General features: G+C 41.0%; 3 protein-coding genes and 1 non-coding gene across 5 annotated transcripts; all 4 read right to left on the bottom strand.

Moving 5' to 3' along the window:
- Nucleotides 1-538: 538 nt before the first annotated feature.
- Nucleotides 539-4,225, bottom strand: aimp2 (aminoacyl tRNA synthetase complex interacting multifunctional protein 2). Of its 2 annotated transcripts, none has more exons than XM_031312610.2 (4): nt 4,056-4,225; nt 2,873-3,091; nt 2,287-2,521; nt 539-1,391 (listed from the first exon to the last, which is right to left on the bottom strand). In XM_031312610.2, the coding sequence occupies exons 1-4, from the start codon at nt 4,068-4,070 to the stop codon at nt 1,003-1,005; spliced, it is 858 nt and encodes a 285-aa protein (XP_031168470.1). In that variant the 5' UTR covers nt 4,071-4,225; the 3' UTR covers nt 539-1,002. The 2 variants fall into 2 exon arrangements, with proteins under 2 accessions (XP_031168470.1, XP_031168468.1); XM_031312608.2 differs by having other exon boundaries at nt 3,942-4,222.
- A 6,669-nt stretch (nt 4,226-10,894) lies between these two features.
- pvalb8 (parvalbumin 8) lies at nt 10,895-14,093 on the bottom strand. The gene is made up of 5 exons (XM_031313003.2): nt 13,810-14,093; nt 13,332-13,399; nt 12,390-12,522; nt 11,695-11,804; nt 10,895-11,200 (listed from the first exon to the last, which is right to left on the bottom strand). Exons 2-5 carry the CDS (start codon nt 13,390-13,392, stop codon nt 11,175-11,177), a joined length of 330 nt encoding a protein of 109 aa, XP_031168863.1. The 5' UTR covers nt 13,393-13,399; nt 13,810-14,093; the 3' UTR covers nt 10,895-11,174.
- A 1,742-nt stretch (nt 14,094-15,835) lies between these two features.
- trnaq-cug lies at nt 15,836-15,907 on the bottom strand. The gene has a single exon. It is a non-coding gene; the product is annotated as a tRNA-Gln (tRNA).
- Nucleotides 15,908-18,152: 2,245 nt separating this feature from the next.
- LOC116059559 (parvalbumin beta-like) lies at nt 18,153-20,203 on the bottom strand. The gene is made up of 5 exons (XM_031312734.2): nt 19,933-20,203; nt 19,263-19,329; nt 18,999-19,131; nt 18,541-18,650; nt 18,153-18,451 (listed from the first exon to the last, which is right to left on the bottom strand). Exons 2-5 carry the CDS (start codon nt 19,321-19,323, stop codon nt 18,426-18,428), a joined length of 330 nt encoding a protein of 109 aa, XP_031168594.1. The 5' UTR covers nt 19,324-19,329; nt 19,933-20,203; the 3' UTR covers nt 18,153-18,425.
- Between the last annotated feature and the right edge of the window lie 513 nt (nt 20,204-20,716).

Genomic DNA, 20,716 nt, shown 5'->3' with positions numbered 1-20,716 from the left:
AAGGGGAACTATGCAGTTTTTTTTAGCTTAATAACAGCTTCGGAGTCATTGGAATGGTTATATGACTTTTTTCGGGTTGAATGGCGGTCGTCTCGCTCCCCCCTAGCGCCTGTGAGCGGAAAAACCACCCTTGCAACTTTCGGCTGGTGAGCGTCAGGAAGAATCGCGTGTCTAGGTCTCGCGATGTAACTAATTGCTTCACGGCACTGCACACATACGTCCATTCAGGAACCGGCTAACAAGGTAGCGATGGAGTTTTTCACACTATCGTCATGGCTGAGCCGGCAAAAAAGAAACAGAAAGCTAGGAAAGCGTTGTCGGAGGAACAGAGAAAGAGGAAACGGCACACTGACCGAGTGAGGAGTCGGACACAAGTAAACGTAGGAGCTGCCAAATATCTATTCCGAAGCTGTAGGGGGAGCTCTATAGAGAAACCTGCGAGCAAATAGCGAAGAAATGGCCAAAACTGCATAGCGCCTCTTTAAAATTAAAAAGTTTAAAATTCAAACAGTCGAACAAAACAAAACCCAGGCCCCAGTTCAAAGTTTGATCCAAAGTGGAAGTTTTAATGGTTTCAGAAAAACAAATGGTGCTAAGTATTCCTTTTGAAAACCCCTAGTAATACCTGTCACCAAACATTACCACACACATTAAGAACAGGATCATGTTAGGCACAAAGTGGGTGGAAGGTGTACACAGTGCATGTTTCTTCTGTCAGTACCTTTGATTGAATCCATCACCAAGCCCTTGTCTTTACAGTCCTCTTATGCTTCCTCCCTGGCAAAGATAGCCTTAGAATCTCTTTGTTATACAAAAGCAGCATGGCAGAGACAAATACTCTTAAGTTACTTTAACACCGTCAACCATATTGCTTCTACTGAGTCTTTGTCAGTTCAGTGATATATTACATTGGGGAAGAAAGCATTAGAGGGTGTTCCAGACATGGCTGGGATATTTTAATATTCTAATGCCCTTCTCTCACTTTGCCCGGGACAGCCCCAGTCACTGCAGAAATAGCTTGGCAGGGCTGAAGTGGCCCAGGTTCTCACAGGACTTGATCCAGCGCTGGACATTAGTGGGAGTAGAGGAGGCAGACCCACTTTGCAGCACGCAGCAATAGCAGGCAATGTCGGCCAGGGAGAACTCCGGCCCGGCCAGCCAGGGGTTGCGGCTCAGAGCGGAGTTAAGGGCTCGTAGGACAGTAGCCCGCTCCTTGGCACTGCCCTCTGCCAGCTGGAAGAAAGCTGTATCCACCCAGCTGTCCACCAGTGTGGCGAGAGCAGGGTCACTGGGGTAGGGAGACAGCAGCTTAAAGAGGAAGCGCGCCACGTTGGCCTCACCCTCGATGGGACACATGTTCTGGACACTGAACTTCATCTGCAGTTTGGGGACTGTGAAGTGGACAAAGCATAAACATGTTTAATGGTAAACAAGGGCATGAGCACTTACCACATATGCCAACAATTGATAACATGAATGCAAAGCTTGTAATGGTTAGAAATAGCATTCTATAGACACAAGGACACTTTCAAATTTGTATGTGATTGTATGTGATGTTAAAAGCTAACAACATTGGTAATTAACTAGGGATGCACCGATACCACTTTTTTTAAGACCAAGTACAAGTACTTACATTTGGGTACTCGCCGATATCAAGTACCGATAAGAGTACTTAATAATACCTCTTTAGTGCGAGGGTCTTTTCAGACACACAGATGATTTTGGCCTGCCCTGATAGTGTTGTCAATTAGAACAAAGCAGTGTTTTCAAAGTACCATGCCTTTTTTCTAATCAAAGCTCAGTGGACTGGACATTTCCCTGAGCTAGTGTCAATAAAAGAAATCATACCATTCCTGATATCAATATACTGAGTGAAGTTTAGAAAGAATGCAGAACGCTAAGTCCGATTACGTCATTCACGAGCATATTAAGTAGCCATGTGTTACCAGCTCCAGCGGAGAGGATGGTTTGTTTACGCCAGCAGCTAAGTTCACAAGATTTTGTCCAAATTGAAAGACTCGTGGCAAACTATATAAACAGTTAGACTACCAACTAACAGCTTTCGTTTTAGCTTGTTGCTGCAAACGGCCGACATTGCTCCTCTTCCGCCTCCTATACCTGCTTGACGGAGAAGTTAATGTCACGTTGCTATGAGGTGGTATTGGGTGTGGTCGAATCAAAGTATTTTTATGATTACAAGTATGAGTAAATGCGCACAGCATCAGACCGATACCCGATACTGGCATCGGTATCGGTGCATCCCTATAATTAATTGGTCATCCGTACCATCTTTCCATATGAGGGTGAAGCCCAGCTGGAACATCTGGCGGGCATAGCTGTCTGCATGGCGTGGGCCAAGGCAGGACAGGAGCTGTGGCGGCACACTGGTAACTGAGGAGTGGACATGGACGGTGGAGAGCACCCGATAGCGCTGGCACAGCACGCTGTGGAGCACCAGCAGGGTCAGGGGTGGCTGTGCCGGGTTAGCGTTTATGACGATGTCACGGAGAGCGCCGAGGTCCTTGTGACATGAACAAGACAATGAAGGTAAATATGTACAGCATCCAAATTAAAAAATAAGGCCAGTACAGCATGTACTAAAAGGCTTCAAAACAAATTCCAATTTGATCAGGTTTAGCAGGTCTTCGTGGAATTTATAACTTCTAATGACAGCAATGATGGGTGTGATCAGGAAAACATCTATAGACTACTGTCACAGAAAATGCAGCCAAAGTATGTCAGTTGCAAGAAACAGAGGCATACTGTCAGTGCATGGTTCATCTAAGATGAATTCTGGCATCACTAAACACTGTGTCCAGTTATGCTAATACCTGGATGCAGAGCTCACTAGTATTGATCCCAGTGTTCTCACCTTGCCCAGTAGTGTGTCCAGGTCTGAGATGCCTTTGAAGGTTGTGGAGCTGGGGCTTTGGGAGGAGAGGCTGCTGCTGACTGTCAGGTCCAGATCGGCATCTGGGGTGGTCACCGTCTTGGCCAGGCCCTCCACAGCTGCTTTCAGGTCATACAGTTTTTTCATGATCTCATCCTGCCGGGCCTCCAGAGCTTTTACTGCTGGGTCCACCTCGCCATTCTGGGGAGACAGAGAGAATCGCTCTTTGAAACCACAAATGGAAATTTGACGGTGTGAGCATTCACATTTTTAACAATTTGAGCACAATCCTGCAGCAGTTAGTTTACAACCTGGGTGTATGCTAGTGTCCCTACATTTAACTGTCCTTGCACAGATAACATATCCCTAGTCAAGCTAAACAATCACACATAGAGGAATCAAAGAAAGACATCTCATGAAGAGATTTAAAAGACTAGACCTCAGGTAGATACAGTTTCAATCTTGTACCATCAGAGTAGGTTATATACTGGTAATATTTGCCACAATGTCTACCTCAGATGAGTCAACACTATACACTGCAGCTTTGGAAAAAGTATCCAGATACTTAAGTAACAAATACAACATATACCTCTGAAATAAAGTGGAGCGGGAGTATAAAGTGGCATTAAAAGCACCCTAAAAACTATAGTAACGTTCCAGTAGTTAGCTACATTCCACCACTACTCCGCTGAAACAAGGGTCTCCTATGTGCAGACATCATCATGTGCACTTTGATGCTTATTAATATCGACAGTGTCAGCAAATACAACAAAGAGTGGAGACAAGCTACTCTAATACGCCGCTTAATAATCTTTAAACGTTGATGGTGGAGACGTGTAGTAATTGTTGCATCAGCCAGAACTTTGATTGCTCATTTTCCTGACAAGCTAACTTAGCTAGCCAACTTGGCTAAAAGACTGCTAATGCTAATACACCGCGCGAGATGCGCGTATCAATTCGTGCGAAACAACTTCTACTGCGGGAAAGCAAAATACAAGCTAACCAGTTGGAAAAAACGAAGCTTGTCAAAATGAAATGAGTAAACAGTTACCTGAATCGCGTGTTCAGCGGTGCAGCTGTTTCCCTGCGGCGCGTGGATATTTGGTAACTTGTACATGCACGTTGGTAAATCAGTCTTTATGTGACTTCCAGAGATGGGCTTTACCTGGTACATGGGCATGGTGGAGGACCGTTAGTGCTCTGTCAGAGACAAACAGTTAAAAACAAAAATCCCGGACACAGATGTCTTTTGGGGTTGTGTGATGTTGACAGGCAGCAGCAGCAGCAGCGGGTACTACCGACGCTCGCAGTTACGCAGGAAAGAGGCCGAAAGTGACGTCACATCCGGGGAAAGTAAAAGGTGGTGGTAAGTAGTTTTCATTTAATTAATTTGTTGGGGATTAGATAGTAGAGGAGCTGCTCATTTATTGTTGTTATTTTATATTCACAGAGTAGTGCTAAAATAATTCAGATTCACCACGCGCCACATTTCTCTCTACATGTATCCTTCCACGTGCACTAGAGGGCGCCACAGTATCATTTCTCACATCCTGTCTTTGTAAATTGAGTTGCAGCAAAGAGGTTGGTTGCAGGAGATCAGCAGTCAACAGAGGAGATGGTCATACTGCTGGCATGAACTTAACTTCTAAACTTAACTTTCTTTGACATTTAACAAAGACATGACAATGAAAATTACTGTCTTGTTGTTTTCCATGCCGATGATGCTATTTCATATCTACACTACACATGGTTCAGTTCAAAAACTTAAGTAAATACATTTTTACTACTATAAACAAATACAAGGTTGGCTTTTTCAATTATTCCATAAATAATGGTATAATCAATAAGTATGTAGTAAAATTGTCAATTATGTAAACAGTATGTATAGCCTATATATACATGATGTATATAAATGTGACTTTGGTTTAAACCTTGTGTGTGAGTTGCATGGGCACACCTGTGTGTATGAGTGTGATAACACAATCACCTTAAGTACCTCAGCTTTAGAGACAGTTTAGGATGAATATAAGTGAGAGATTTCACACATACATTCCCATAGTCTACCATTTTTGTTTTCTTGTGTCTCGCCTGACATCAACATCTCTGTGATGTCTTGTGGCCAAATAGATAAACAAAGCTTTTCAGATCTGACTGCTTTAGTCCTACCGAAGTCAACCTGTTTCACCGATCAAAATCGATTAGCTCAGTCTAGCCTGTTATTCAATCACAAGTGATCTTTGACTCAACCTGGCAGCTCTGCTGAGGTAATAGTCGGATCTGGTGGCCAGAGTAAGACCTGAGATAGAAACTGAGACTACGGAGGGAGCTGAAACCTGACAGTTCACAGTAGTTCTTTAAATCATGTAGGAACAAGGTAGTCTGTCAGGCTGTAGGTTAGCATGGGTGTAGGGTGGGGAGTGACATAGGCCTTGTAGGTGCTGACATAGATTAACAGTGCGTTAACTGATGCAACAAATACTCTGATTAGAGTTGCCTTAAAGGAATAGTTGGACATTTTTCTCTCTCTGGCAGGGAGTTAAATGAGAACAGTGATTCCACTCTCATTTGTCCATTAAATATGAAGCTACAGCCAGAAGCTAATTAGCGTAGTTTAGCACAAAGACTGGAAACAGGGCTAGCCTGGCTCTGTCCAGAAGTAAAAAAAAATGGCCTATACCAGCTCCGCAAACTGTAGTGTAAAAGCATCAATTTGTAGTTTTACAGGGGGTTATGTGTCGGACAATTTCTTGGCTGGGAGTTGTTACCTCCTGGAGTCTCGACTGGTTGCCTGGCATCAGCTTACAGCCAAGAAAGTCCCAATAGGTAAAACTTTTGTTTTAAACACAGCTTGTTATTGTGTGTGATACACAGGTTCAGTGTAGTTATTGAATCTCACTAAGTTTAAAGATTAATATCACAGTTAAGATGCATCGTTAAAGTGCATTAAGGTCATAGAAGGAGTTTGACAGGAAGAAATTTATCATATTACTGTACATGTAGTCTATGGGTGTGCTGGGATAGGATGATGGTGGAACTCAATGCTTTTTGGTTTTAACATTTATTTGCACAGCTTTAAGGATATTAAAGGTATATACTTATTTGTCATGTAACCTGTAATGTGTACTATTAAAAAATTAAGTGCAAAAGAAAAACATGACATTAACAGCAGTGGTAATGTTTGTAGATTACTATATTTTTAGACGCAGACAAGTCATGTTGTCTGAGTTTCTAAATGTACCATGTGTGTAATCCAAGTTTATGAAGGTTCTTTTTAGTTAACTATCTGTATGTATGTGCATTTGTGGCATATATGGATGCTGTAAGGTGTTTACTGACCAACTCCACCTGGACACAAACATTCTTTCATTGTCCTGTCCAACCAGACCGTTTGCCTCCATTATAGTCAAAGTAAGTTTGTCCAGGATGACTCCCGCCATCTTATCTAATTGTGCCTTCTCATTTCAAAAGTCTGCAAAGTACCTGTCTACCTCTCCATGACAGCCATTACTCAGTCTGAGGGTGAGTCAGCATATGTAACAGCTGTTCAGGGGTTTAAGCAGGGTGTGGCTTTTAGTTTCAAACTTCAATTAGTCTAGTGAATAGACACAGCTCGATGTATAGCCTATAAATAAAACCTCCTTTAGCGGATATATAAACAATAGGCTCAAGACAGGGTGGAAATATATTTCTAGAAATTGCCTTGCACAGATACTGTGTGTGTGTGTGTGTGTGTGTGTGTGTGTGTGTGTGTGTGTGTGTGTGTGTGTGTGTGTGTGTGTGTGTCAGGAGAGGCATTGATACGTGCATGGCCTATCATTCATTAATGAAGGGTAGCTGCTCGCAGACATCATACGTAGTGGCTCAGGACTAATGCTTGTAGGGAAACAGAGGCAGTGCTGTCATCCCCTGCATTATGGATAGAGTTCCTGCACAGAGCTCACAAAGCCCATTCAGTCATTCTAACACGCCAGTTAAATCTTTTACGATGTTCCTCCCTGTTTAGACTATCAGGTAGCAATATAGTCTGATACCTCCAGGCTCCAAAAGACTGGGAATAAGTCAAAATATGATCAGGGTTTGTCATAGCAGATGCGGGATGCACAGCGGAAGTCCACATGGTTCAACTTCCCATTACCTCGTCTGCTTGAGAACTTCTGTTTGGTTTCAATTGAAGATGGGATGCACATTAAAGTTTCACACAGACTTAATCAGTAAGGTGAGCCTGATGCTCCTTTCTTGATATGAGTTTTTGGTGACAATGAAGCGAGGGCATCAATTATTGAAGTGCCAAGCAGACAAGCAGACAAGCAGGCTATAGTCTATGTGTCCATCCTAAAAATGCAGACGGATTGCATGGTACAGTATTAGCAATCGCACAAAATGTACCATAATACTATTGCAATCAAAAAGTTAGGTTTGCTGGCTTACTTTATTTCTTCTAATAGTGAATCCTTTGTTTGTTACCTAATGCTGCATCCTCATTTTTGAAGGGTACTCCCACTGCTGCTACTACTATTACTACTACCACTGCTACTATGACCTATACCACTGAATTCAGCCCTGTTGACTTTTTTATTGTATTCTTTTGTAACTTTAATTTCCTTTATTCTTACAATACAACACCCTACCTACACTGTAAATCCAGATTTAGTTGTAATTAAACTTTTTAGTGGTCACTACTTGTTCTTTCAAGTTTTGTTAAAAACCATAGGCATTACTAAATCACGTTATTTGTTTGTAATAATCATCTTAAGCATGAAGTGCACAGATCATATTAAGTAAAGATAACTAAGGATGTTAAATTTCTGTATTGGAGGGCCGGGGTCATTTGACTGTTCCGCGCTAAAAGCGGTGCAAAAGCTCATGGGAAAAGTATATATGTTCTGAACGGTTTCTGTCCCAGTTAAAGTGTGTATTAATAATGTTCTGTTAATGTTTTGGGTGTGCATTTATGTTATCTTGATTTTAGTTTTGTATGGTTGATTTAGTGTTCATATTTATGGAAGGTGGGGGGGACGACTGATGGGGTCTGGGCAGTGAGGAAGCGTATGGTCAAACAGATCCATGCAGAGCACATCGGTAATTACAATCTATGCATCGTGTCTGTTTTACTGGAATTAATGTATTGAATACATCCTTCTTAACACTATACTGTTATAAAGAAAAAAACATATTTATAAGTTTGAATTCTTACTATAGTTTTGATAAGTAGAGCCTAATGTTTCATATTTATTAAATTTCATGTAACATATGTTTACTACTGATTTTTAGTGATGACTACTTATATGAACTTGATTTGTCTACTGCATCAAACTACCAGTCTGTGCTAATACAACTTGACTTGTTAAGTTTCACCTTGTCTAAAAACTTAAACGGTTTAAGGCAACGGGTTTCCACGCAAATTTCTAGTAAAGTCAACTAATTTGGGATAACAGTGTATATGTACATCATATCATATACAGTATATTTGAGAGATACCTGTAATTAGTGATATTCCCCCTCCCCAAACTATATGTTTCAAATGACATGACCCCAGGTACATGATTTATCATATTACTTAGATTTACCCTACTGCTTGAAATTAAACTTAACACAATGATAGCTTGTTAACTCATTGTTTCCATCAACAGAAGTGCAAAGAAGCTTAGTATGTTACATCTAAATTTCTGTTTTAGCTCTTGGCAGATGATAGAGCTACCTTTTAATGACAAAACTGTAAAATACTATCAAGACCTCCTCCATATTCACCTGCAACTGCTGTTGTTTTTAATTTTCTTCACGTTGTCAGCCCACCAGGACTGTTGGACATTATTGGCCTGTCAGAGCAGCACTGTCCTAGAGAGAAACAGAGCTCTCTCTCTCTCTCTCTCTCTCTCTCTCTCTCTCTCTCTCTCTCTCTCCACCCTTGAGTCCAGGTAATCTGCTTGTCACATTATCTTGTACTGCTGTCCAACAGCTGCACATCCAGCAGTCAGCGTCAACCTGTTGGCTCACATTACCTTCCTGTTTACCACTCCCTTCTACTGACCTACAGGGGTCATGCCTTAACACTGTGTGTCCCCTGGCCTGTGTTACCCATTGACTTCTCCAACCTTGTCCCGCTTTGAACTGTGTACCCCCCACTCCCATTCTCGCTCCTCCACTCCATGTCTGCAGAAATGCAAATCAGAAACGGATAACAGCATATATGGATGCATGGTGATCTAATTAGCACGATGTCTCTCTGCGTATCCAGTACTTGGGTCCTGATAGACAACATTTTTCTGTAAATGTGTTTAATCAACATTCTCTAATATTCAGTTACATGTTAAAGCAAACTTCAGGCAAGAGGAATCTTGGGGTTTTAATAAAATGCATTTGGTTTAGTTCATGACTTCTTACATAATGAGGATTATGAAACTTAACTTTGCAATCTCTTGCAGGGTCTCTCTAACTTTGTCTTTGCTCATACTCATGTCCATAATTGTGACCTGCAGGATCTCAAAAGCTTGTTTCACTCTATGTTAGGTATTTTACAGTGAATGTTAAGTTTTTGTCTTTAGTCACATTGCACTTTGATTGCAAAAAACTCAATACTTTATACTTAATGATTTATGGATTTTTCTTATACTGAGATATAGAAATTACTGATATTGCCTGAAACATGAAACATATTTAAACATGTTAAATTGCTAAGGAATCGGTCAATCACTTCATAGCGACAGTAAAATGTATAATATGACAAGACACACACAGGCAGTATGCACCTGGCCGAAGAAGGAAAACTCTGAAAACCTCTATCATTATTACAGCACATCATCTAAAACCAAGCAGCAGTTTAATGACTTCACATCCTACACTTCATGCTAATAGCAGGGTATGCCCTATAGTTCTGAGTAGCAGGTGTCTGCTGTAATAGTCAGGTTCTCCCTGTAATATACAGGTCATTAAAATGACACTTAGGTGTAACCACTGGAAGAACGTGTGGTACTGTATTTTGGTGCCGCTAGTGGGTGGGTAAATAGTGAAGTAGTTTTTAAGTTTAATCCCATGAATCCTGTAAGTGCAGAGCATTAAAAAGCTGTGCGCTATTTCAAGTCTCTTGGAGGAGGGTTAGGGTTAGGTATCAAGGAGACCTGGCAAAAGAGTACATTTAAGGCTAGCATCCTCAGCTATAGCATTCTGCAGAGTTTGCATCTTCTTCTGTGCATCGCACACATACACAAACACACACCACACCACACATGGATGGTCGTCTGTGTCTGATCTCATATTCGATTTTTGCAAATGCATTGGGTTTTTTTTGTGTGTGTGTGTGTGTGTGTGTGTGTGTGTGTGTGTGTGTGTGTGTGTGTGTGTGTGTGTGTGTGCGTGTGTGTGTGTGTGTGTGTGTGTGCGTGCATGTGTTTTGTTGATCTAGCCTGAGCCGCACCAAAGTTCAAATGGGTTTATTTACAAAGCTGAGGTCAGGTGTCACTTGATCCAGCCGCGGTGACACTCAGGTGGTCATCAAGGTCACATCCTCTGTTTTTTCCCTGTGCTAGCTCTTTCAATCTACCTTTCTCTCTCTCTCTCTCTCTCACACACACACACACACACACACACACAGACAACCATGCACTGTAAATACACCTCAATCAGAAACCCTGTGTTTTTAGGACATGGTCCACTCATTCTCATATACCTGACACTGTCTGACATTCAGTCTCATTTACCGCTGTGTTCGATATGGGTAAGTGAAGATTCAAGGACTACACAGAACTGTGAAAAACGTGGTGTGGCTGTGTGTTTGCTTGTGTGTTTGTTTTGTGCATAGGCACGTCTGTATGTACATATGTGGATATCCACTTCCCTAAGGGTTAATTAGACTGTATTTTCATGTGAAACATTTCAACATGCCATATAATACAGTATATTTTTCTGCCATGCCACCCTGTTTTATCTCAGACCACATCTGACTAGAAGACATACAGACATCAACAAAGATGTACACTTGAATAGAAATCACGAAACGTAGCCAGAGGATTGGGATTTTATTCTTTTATTTTCTCTGTAATTTGGTAAATTTTACATTTATTTGGGAAATACAGGTTTATGATCTGTCTAAAAACTTGTGAAAAAGAAGAAAAAAAACTAAAATCATGATGTGAATGTCTGTGAACCAGAACAAGTCTTGCAATAAAAATAAATAAAAAGAATCAAAAGGTTTAATCTAACCAGATGGAAAATGATTGACGATGATTGAAGAAGTGGAGTAGGAGCAGGTTGGTGGGGTCAGATTAAGTTGGAGATGAAGTCCAGTTGTTTAGGACAAGACCATGGCCTGGAACTCTGTGGAGAAAATAAACAGCATTAGTAAGATGATGATTGACCTCATGTGTCTCTAAAATATGGCTATTTAAGTATATTTAGTAACAAGAAAGATACAAAACCATTAGAGCGAGAGAGCATTTCATTGACACGATTTGTCTCATCAATTAAACAAATTCACAAATCTAATGTCACAAAGATCCAAAAGATAGAAGCATTGTGCAGGTGTCAGTTTTGAGTACCTGTAAGACAGAAAAAGTGTATAGGGACTTGGGGGAGGTAACTATTATTGCTGCTTGTCTTACTTTAGACTGGCATATATAACTGTCTCTCTTTCAGGTACCCTGGACAAGCGGACTACTCTAGGAATACAGTGGATTTAGTCAATCTGCATTCTTATTGAAAATTTAAAAAATATGCAGAAGTGTTTCCTAAGTATTGGGGTGTTCTAGTCACACATACAAACATGCATGTCTTGCACAATGGGTATATCAAATAGGTGTGGATTCGCTCACCGTCTGCTCCAATCTTGCCGTCACTGTCGTCATCACAAGCACACATGAAGCCCTTGGTCTCCTTGTCTGTCAGAACGCGAGCTCCAGGGGAAAACCTCTGGAGGAAAAACCTGGCATACACAGAGCAAACCTCAAGTTAGAGTTAACAACTAGATGAAAAGCAGTAGCCACAAAGGCAGAAATCGGAAACTAACACTGATCCAATCTGTCACGTGATGTGTATTGCTGCACAGAGATTATTTAGTTAGTAGACAGTCTCTTACAATGGTTACAATGGCCCGCGTTAACAGTCCCAGTCAGGAGCGATTCTAGGATCAGACCTTTAGGGGGGCTCAGCCCCTAATGAGAATGTAATGCGGATACAGTGCCTTGCAAAAGAATATTTAATAATTATTATAATTTTTAGGGGGGCTGAGATGAAATTTAGGCTTGAGCCCCCCTAAAAATCGCCAATGGTCCAAGTCCCATGTCATCCCTGAAAACCTAATAGATAAATGAATAAACTAATGATAGACTGGCCTCCCCTTTACTACATTCCTTCTCGAACAACAATATCGTAAAAAACTGAATGGAAAGGTGACTGTTTTCCATGAAGACGTCTAATCTTTCCTCCCGATTGAGGGTCCATTAGATCCTGAGCACACAAAAAGTGTAAAAAAAAAAAACTGTAGTTAGTAAACTGGCTGCTCACTCACTTGAGCTCTTCCTCCTCCACAAAACCACTGGCATCATTGTCCAGGATCCCGAAAACCTTCTTCACATCCTGCGGGCTCTTCTTGTTGAGGCCACACAACTGGAAAAACTTCTTGGGGCAGAAGGAGTCTGGTGCTGGAGGAGAATATAGAGAGCAGAGTCAGGAACGACATGAGGAACTATAAGCAATATCAGCAAATCTTCCAACAATTTATGTCAGTTTAAATTGTGGAGACAGAAAATATTGGTCTTGAATGTTCTCTGTGGATTTTCTTTTACATTTTAATTTAATTATAAGAATAATTTTTAACTTGGCCCTATATATTTTATATGTCAACAATAGTCTTTCAGTAGGCTCTCATACAGTGGTGGAATGTAACTAAGTACATTTACTCAAGTACTGTACTTAAGTACAAATTTGAGGTACTTTACTTGAGTCTTTTCTTTTCATGCCACTTTCTACTTCTACTCCACTACATTTCAGAGATAAATATTGTACTTTTTACTCCACTACATTAATCTGACAGCTTTAGTTATTAACTACTTTATAAATTAAGATTTTTGCACACTGTTTTGTTATAAATTAAACTACCCAACAATACACAGGCATACAAGTCCAGCTGAACTGATTAGCCGATTAATCACTTAATTGATTGACAGAACTGTTTTGATCATTTCCAGTTTCTAAAATGTGAGGATTTTTCTGCATCGAGTACTTTTACTTTTAATACTTTACGTACATTTTTCTGATGTTACTTACATTCAGTGTGGTATTAGTACTTTTACTTAAGTAAAGGACCTGAATACTTCTGCCACCACTGCTCTCATTTACAGAGACAACCCTATTGTCTGGCGACTGCTGGCTCCAGTACAAAGACTGTATAGAATATAAAAGAAAAAGATCTAAGGAAGAGAGCAATAATGATATTGGTGGAAGATGATACCTTGGCAGTCCTTGAGAGCACTGTCAATGGCATCAGCGGAAAGGATAGATGAGAGAGACATTTTATTCCTGTAGGAGGAACAACCATGGTGAATTATTAACACATTTAGCCAGGTACAGTAGCAAACCCTCTAACTTGACACTGAGGGAGAGCAAAATGTGTCCAGGTGACTGTACTGACACTAAGAAGTCAGTGCAGTAAACTGGCAATAAATCTCAAAAAGTTCTAATGAATGGCATAATATAAAAGAATCTCTTTTTTCAAATACTCTCATCAAACATGATAGAAATAACTTTTACACCAACAAGTCTCCCCTTTTACACACCCAATTATTTCCCCTATCATCTAACTAAGGCAGCCTCTGAAGTGCCTTAAATACACAAGAGCCCGAACATCTGTCTACAAAATATTTTTAGAATTAAATATATTGGCCACTTCCCGTCAAAAGGCACCTTTCTGAATCTACAAAGCAACTTACCGTGTTTAGGGGGTTCTCGCCTGGTCGGTGATCCAGCAGAGAGGTAAGGCTATGTGGTGACTACTGTCCGTCAAGGCGGATTTATATAGGTCCGATTGCAGTGACAAAAGGGATTGCTTGAGTTACCTGTCTATGGATCAAATTCTAACTGCCCGCCCCTGATCCAATTTCTCAGCTAACTAATTAACCTATACTATTTATAACGCCCAGGGGCTGAGAAAGCAGACCGTGGACATTTGTAACGCCCTTGTAAATAGCAAATTAAGTTAAAAAGCGCGTTCTTCTCCGAATCCACCACTCCCTCCTCTCATCACTGTGCCCCTCCTCCTCTCACCTCTAGAATTATACAGTACTGTAAATGCAGGAAGGCTGTAATGTAACAGCAACCTCTCTCTCTCTCTCGCTCTTTCCTTTTCTCCCTCTCTTGCTGTTTCTGCCCCCCTACCCCCACCCTTACCCTTTTAGACAGATATCCTTTTACAGGCAGCAGTCCCAAAACGAACCATCTGAGCCACATCCCCTGCAAATATGCCCTTATCATTACATTTGAGGTAAGTTATGGGAAATAAAAAATGTCAGCTGACATTGAACCCTTCATGTAATATTTGTTTGCAGAAGGAACATGTGTCTCCTCCAAGACAGTAGCATTATTGTGAGATTATTGAGTCACCTGAGGTCAACCCATACACAACCTCTTTGTGTCTGGTGCACTGGCGCTCTGTGGTGCTTCACCTGATCTGCCTTGGACATGAAACATCTACCTGCCCTGTTTGCTTAGATGCATATTCACAACAGATGGGTATCAGATTATTTCCAATCAAATCTAATATAACCCCAAACACACGTAACTGTTCATCATTGAATGTCAGGGACTCCGGTGCTTTATAACCTTCTCATATTGACCGGGGGGGACAGTGTTGCTAAATTGCTTTGTCAACTGTGCTGATTAAGGGACCAGAGGTCACTCTCTGCTGTCAGTTTCCCATCCTGCAATGATGGTGATGATGATGCATAATGCTCCAGGTATTCACATGCACCATTTAAATAGAGGTATAGCAGTCAGAGGTCACTTAGGGCTGAGCACTGGCTTCATTTCTACTGATCATTTCTCCCATTTTGTCACTTTGTTTCTTCCAGCTCAGTACACAAACAATGACAAACAGTGTCCAGTTGCAAAAGGACCAGTTCAGGTTCTCTTTTCCGAGGGCATTTGTGGCCTCCAGCAGGTCCGACACACAAACACATTCAGGGGTCATTAAGCACATTCCTGGGAGAGTGTTCACTGCAGCAGCACACCGAGAAAAAAAAAGGTTATTTTTCTCCATGACGTAAGGTTAGCTGAAGGTGTGCATTTGCAGCAGTGTGTGGGGGAAGAGAGTAGAGCTGAAGATCTTTGCCCGAACCCGACGGGACCCGACGGGACCCGACGGGTTCGGTCGGGTTCGGTCTTAATTTCTATCATGTTACACGGGCTCAGGCCGGGCTCGGGCCGGGCTCGGGCTTGCGCAGTAAACGAGCGGTCAGGTGAAGCGTTTCAATTAGCGTGAAAATGGAGGTGAAACAGAGGCTGGCTTCTGGAGGACTTATTTTATTTCTTTGTTCCAACTTCCAAGTGGCCTATAGCCTACGTTAGTCATGAATAAATTATGTTAAAACGTGTATAAATTACTCATTCTTGACGGAAGACAAAAAAGCTCTGTGCGTGCGGCGCAGTCTCTTTTTTTCTTTCTCTCCCTTTTCCGCCGAGTGGTGCGTGTGCCCGCTCGCGGAGTAAAGCGCGTGTCCGCGCTATTTTCCGACTTGCACTCTAATCACTGCTGATAGACGGCCTTTTGTACAGTCGGGCTGTAAACGGGTTCGGGCTTTTAAAAATCTGTCAATCAAAATGTACTTTTCGGGCTCGGGCCTTGTCGTGCCGAACTTTTTAGGCCCGATTACAGCTCTAGAAGAGAGTGCCAAACAGTCACGCTTGTGGACACTTTTTAACGTAAATACTGATCAGTACAGCAACAGTCAATATGTAAACAGGTCCCACCGAGATTTGAACTCGGATCGCTGGATTCAGAGTCCAGAGTGCTAACCATTACACCATGGAACCGCTGATGATAGGGAGACCTCAGCAAGTCTATACAAAAAAAGCCCCCGGCCACTTTTATCAAATGAGAAGTCAGTCACTATACTTTATGTGCGTGCTTGCTTGAGTGCGTGGGGCACGGACGATTGTTGGCAGCGCTGCTCTCTCACACGCGTCAGCTGGCGACCGTGAACTGCAGGTAATGTTGGCCTGCTGCAGGTGCGGATGATAGTTAAACATTATCTAGGCTATAGGCCTGAAGACAAAAAACGAAATGAATTAGAAATCAGCCGAATTACATTTCATTCATTCATTTCATTTTATTGTTAGGTGACACATTAATTCTAAGAACACGTGTTTCGGGCATGAACTTTACGCACAGTGTGCAGCTTTTTGTTTAATTCATGGGCAGCATCTTGGTGTCTTTCATGAATAAAAGCTTTTATCTCCGGCATTTCGTCATTGTCAACCCTTCCTAAACCTAATCCAGGTCCTGTGCCAATTTGGGGCACCTCTACAAGTGATGTCTGATAGGGAGGTTGTACTACTGAAGCTGGACGTCTTTGAAACTCAATCATCCCAGACTTTGTGTGAAAAAGAGACTGAGGACACCGGATCAAAAGCATTGCTGCGACTTTACCTAAACCCAGTGAATGATGTCATGCGCCATATTGATAGCCTATCTTACAGACTATAGGCTACTGTTACTGAGCGATCATTTATTCATTTAGGGCCTGCATTTGCTAATGTTCTTTACGAGCTTCACTCCTCACGCTATAGATTTGCCGAGAGGACGATCCTCCCTCTTCATTCTTTCTAGCCTCGGTCGGTTCGGTTACTGTTTGTTTTTCGGAAATAACTGTCAGACCGTCCCTCCATTACCTGACAACACTTCAACATGTCAATCTCTGCACGTCTCAAAATCAATGTTTAAATAATGTTTTTCTTAATTAAAATAAGATCGAATCACATATATAATGAGATTACTAATTAATTTGCAGTGCTATTTTCTCACTAAAAAGAATAAGCATTAGGCGCTGTTTCAAGAAGAAAAAAGTCGGACTTGAATTAGGTCATCTGCCGATTTTTAAACAATAGAGTTTTTTATGACTATAGTGTAGTGTGTACTAGAGAAAGCTTTACAGTATTTATAGATTAGATAGATATATAGATAGATATAGATTTATTGATTAGACAAAGCCTTACAGTAAAGTTGCAATACAGTAAAAGTTTGTTGCATCGATGATTGGGGAAGATGTCCTCATTGATCACACTTCTGATTATGGGATAGGAATTATGGAAATAGTTTGTTGTTGAATGTGATGGGTAATGTTACATTTTTGCCTACTGTAATGTGAAAACAGTGATGCAAACGGATCATCTTTAGCACTTCAAAGGGTCATTTTGAAACATGTATCTGTAACATTGTTTGGTCTTGGATTAAGTGATTGTTACAATAACTTAAGTGAAATAATTGCACTATGATATATTTAGGTGACTTAACAAATGTACTCGTTGTATTTCACCAGAAACTTAGTGCTTGAAACATTGTTCTTGTAGTGAAAGATGTTTACAAGCCAAATGAAAGGAGATTCAGTTGCTTTGAATGCAAGATTTAATGATTTACAATGTGATCGGTGGGTGTCTTACTTAGAGTTTTAAAACACTGCACCATATTGATAACACTACCATAGCGACTAAAAAAACTGGACTATTTCGTCCTGCATGTAGGCTATTATGAGTTTCTCAAGGGCACCATAACTGAAAGGGAGGCTCGTCCAAACAGTTTCGTATTGCCATATAATTAGCTGTGAACGCGTGTCTTATCTCTATCTGGTGCGTATGTTCCAACTCCTACTGTGTAGTAATTGTACATTTACAGTCTATGATAGTAATGGACGTAACTCCATCTAGTGGCTGCACGGTGGAGCTGCAGGACTGTACACAAACACGCTGATTTGTGTTGTGTATGCGCGCATTACAGGCTTATGTGTACCCATAGTTTGTTTGGATATAATAACCATTGCTTTTTTTTCCTTTAATCAATATGCATGACATGCATATGCATGTCAGGCCACAAAAGCTATTTGAAAAGATATATATATATATATATATATATATATATATAGATAGATAGATAGATAGATAGATAGATAGATAGATAGATAGATAGATAGATAGATAGATGGATAGATAGATAGACAGATAGATAGATTTTTTGTTTAGTTTGTAAGATGTTAATGAATTGAAAATAAAAGCCCAATAATACCGCAGTAAAATCATTTTTATTCTCTCTCTTTTTTTTTTACCGTTTTTACCTGGAAAGTGCATCATAGATTTTACAGTAAGCAAAATTCATAATTAAGACATTAACACAACCGAGCGACATTCACAATCATCATTTTTGGACAGTGTGTTGCATAGGAGGAAACGTCTCTTAAGCAAATGTATAAAAATTATTTATATTTAGATGAAAACGTGGGGGAGGTCGACGAGGGCTTTGTTGTTCCATCAGAGCAGATGTTGTTGGTCAGTTGCCACTTTATGCCTTAACCATGGCAGCGAACTCTGCAGGAGACAATAAAATACCCAGTTAGCGTCTACGAAATGCATCCAAATAATGCTGTAACCATTCTGCATAAATTAATGAGAGTCACCATCAGCGCCAATCTTGCCGTCACCGTCGGTGTCAACGGCCTGAAGGAAAGTCTTGGTCTCAGCGTCGGTCAGTGCGCGTGCACCTGCCTTGAAGTTCTGCAGGAACAGCCTGCGGACAGACACAACCGGTGGTTTGTTCACGGACACCAGCTCCCATTGGCTAAGACACACTTAACATTAGATATAAATAGAAAATAGAGAAATAGAAAGTTTATGCAAAGCAAGGTGGCTGAAGATAGTTTGACCCTGCATGGGGCTTTATAAGTCCTTCAGTCCCCATAGCCTGAAGAACGATAGCTAGGCCTTCTGTTATTTAGGCTACCTTATAAACATAGCAATTCATTATTGTTTTACAGCTGATATCAGAACAGAAGATGCAAGAATGTCTAAAACTGGTCTGATGTGTGGATATCTGTTTAGGACAAAGGAAGTGGCGGTCCCCCGTTGTGTCTCTTACTTCAGTTCCTCCTCCTCAATGAATCCACTGTTGTCCTGGTCAATGATTTTGAAGGCCTTCTTGATCTCTTCGGCGGACTGGCCGGACATACCGCATGCCTTGAGGAATTTCTTGTGGTCGAATGTGCCAGGGTCTGAAAAGAATGCAGGGTTACTTGTTACTAAACTGTAGTAGCTGGACAAAAAGCACATTGATGCTCCAAACACAAAGTCACACAGGGAGGGCTGTGACTGTGATTTTGTAAGTGTAGCTTGAAGAGTCAACCTTTGCACGCGTCCAGGGCTGCAGTGACTTCAGCATCTTTCAGTACACCTGCGACGGCCATTTCGATCTGCAGGAATCAAATACAAGCGATAATTATAGATAACCTACTAATACTTGCATATTATGGCTAAGGCCATCCGAGAACCTTCTAGTATCATATTGTTTACTATATGGATTATGGTTATAGATAGCTACCCTAGGCCTATATGTATTTTAGATGAATCATATCAAATAGACACCGATCACTTTTTCATTAAAACAGCAGAGCACCACTACATAATTTGCATGTAGTTGTAAAAAAAAAAGAAAGAAAGAATAGAAATAGATAAGAATAGAAACATTTCAGATTTCCAAGAGCAAGTTATTAAATCCACTTCTTTTTGAGTGGCATAACTGATGGTGCATGTCCAAATCCCGTTCGAGAAGCTGAGATTGACAGGTGCAACTCTATAGATGCTGGGAGGTCTGACCAGTAATCCATGTCTTTATGCAGCTAAACAAAAAAACTGAGAAACTATTTCTTTTGATGCTGCATTGCAGTGCGAAGTCCACAATAAAAGTAAAAAAAAAAACAAAAACAAAAAAAAAAAATGTTTTCTGAAAGATGCCAAGCGTGATGCTGCGGCTTTTGTCTGTGTGCATCCCGGGTTTTTTGTTTCTCCGTTCTTACCTCTCTGATTTCTTTGCTGTGTAGGGTACAGATGATACGGCCAAGACTCGAGTCGACTGCAGTGATCTTCCCGGTGTTCCCGGTGACCTTTTTATAGTTTCACTCCATCGAAATCTGAAGCATAAGATAACTGACACCGCCGACGAGAAGGGGGTGGCGAAAATGCGTCCTGCAGCCAGAGAGTGGTCTATTTTAAGTTTCACAAATGAAGACGCTTAAAAGGTGCGTTTGAAGAAGTCTTTAATGTCCACCACCCGCACCCCCATGCTAAGAATAGGCCTGTGTACTGCTGAGGAGAACGAATTGGAAGTGCTGCTGGCAACACACATTATTCAAAAGGGTAATGCTGAGCATGCGTGCATTAGGGCTGGCGTAACTGTCACTAAATGGTTGTTTTCCCCTATTTTCATTTAACATTGTTGATTTGGAAGGCATGGACTATTGTATTCATGAATTTACAAGGGAAAAGTAGGCTATTTATTTCGCACTTAGATGTATGTCTTGATAAAGTAGGCTATATATTCTGTCTATCTATTCTTCTTTATGTTTAACAGTGATATTGTCAGCCCCCATACCTGCCAGTCATTTGTGTTTTGTCAGATTTAGTCTGTATCTGGGAGAATATTTTAATCAGGTTTCTAATGGTCTACTTACAATCAAATCAAGTGCAAAGCAGTCATAGTTATGGGACATATAGAAACAGTGTAAATTCCAAATGTCAATCAGTCCCATTTTTACTGGCAAGTCAAAAAAGCATTGTTCAAATTAGTCAGTAAGTGGACTG

Source organism: Sander lucioperca, chromosome 21, assembly GCF_008315115.2.
Source record: "Sander lucioperca isolate FBNREF2018 chromosome 21, SLUC_FBN_1.2, whole genome shotgun sequence".
NCBI classification, from domain to species: domain Eukaryota; kingdom Metazoa; phylum Chordata; class Actinopteri; order Perciformes; family Percidae; genus Sander; species Sander lucioperca.
This window is presented reverse-complemented; position numbering and strand designations above follow the sequence as displayed.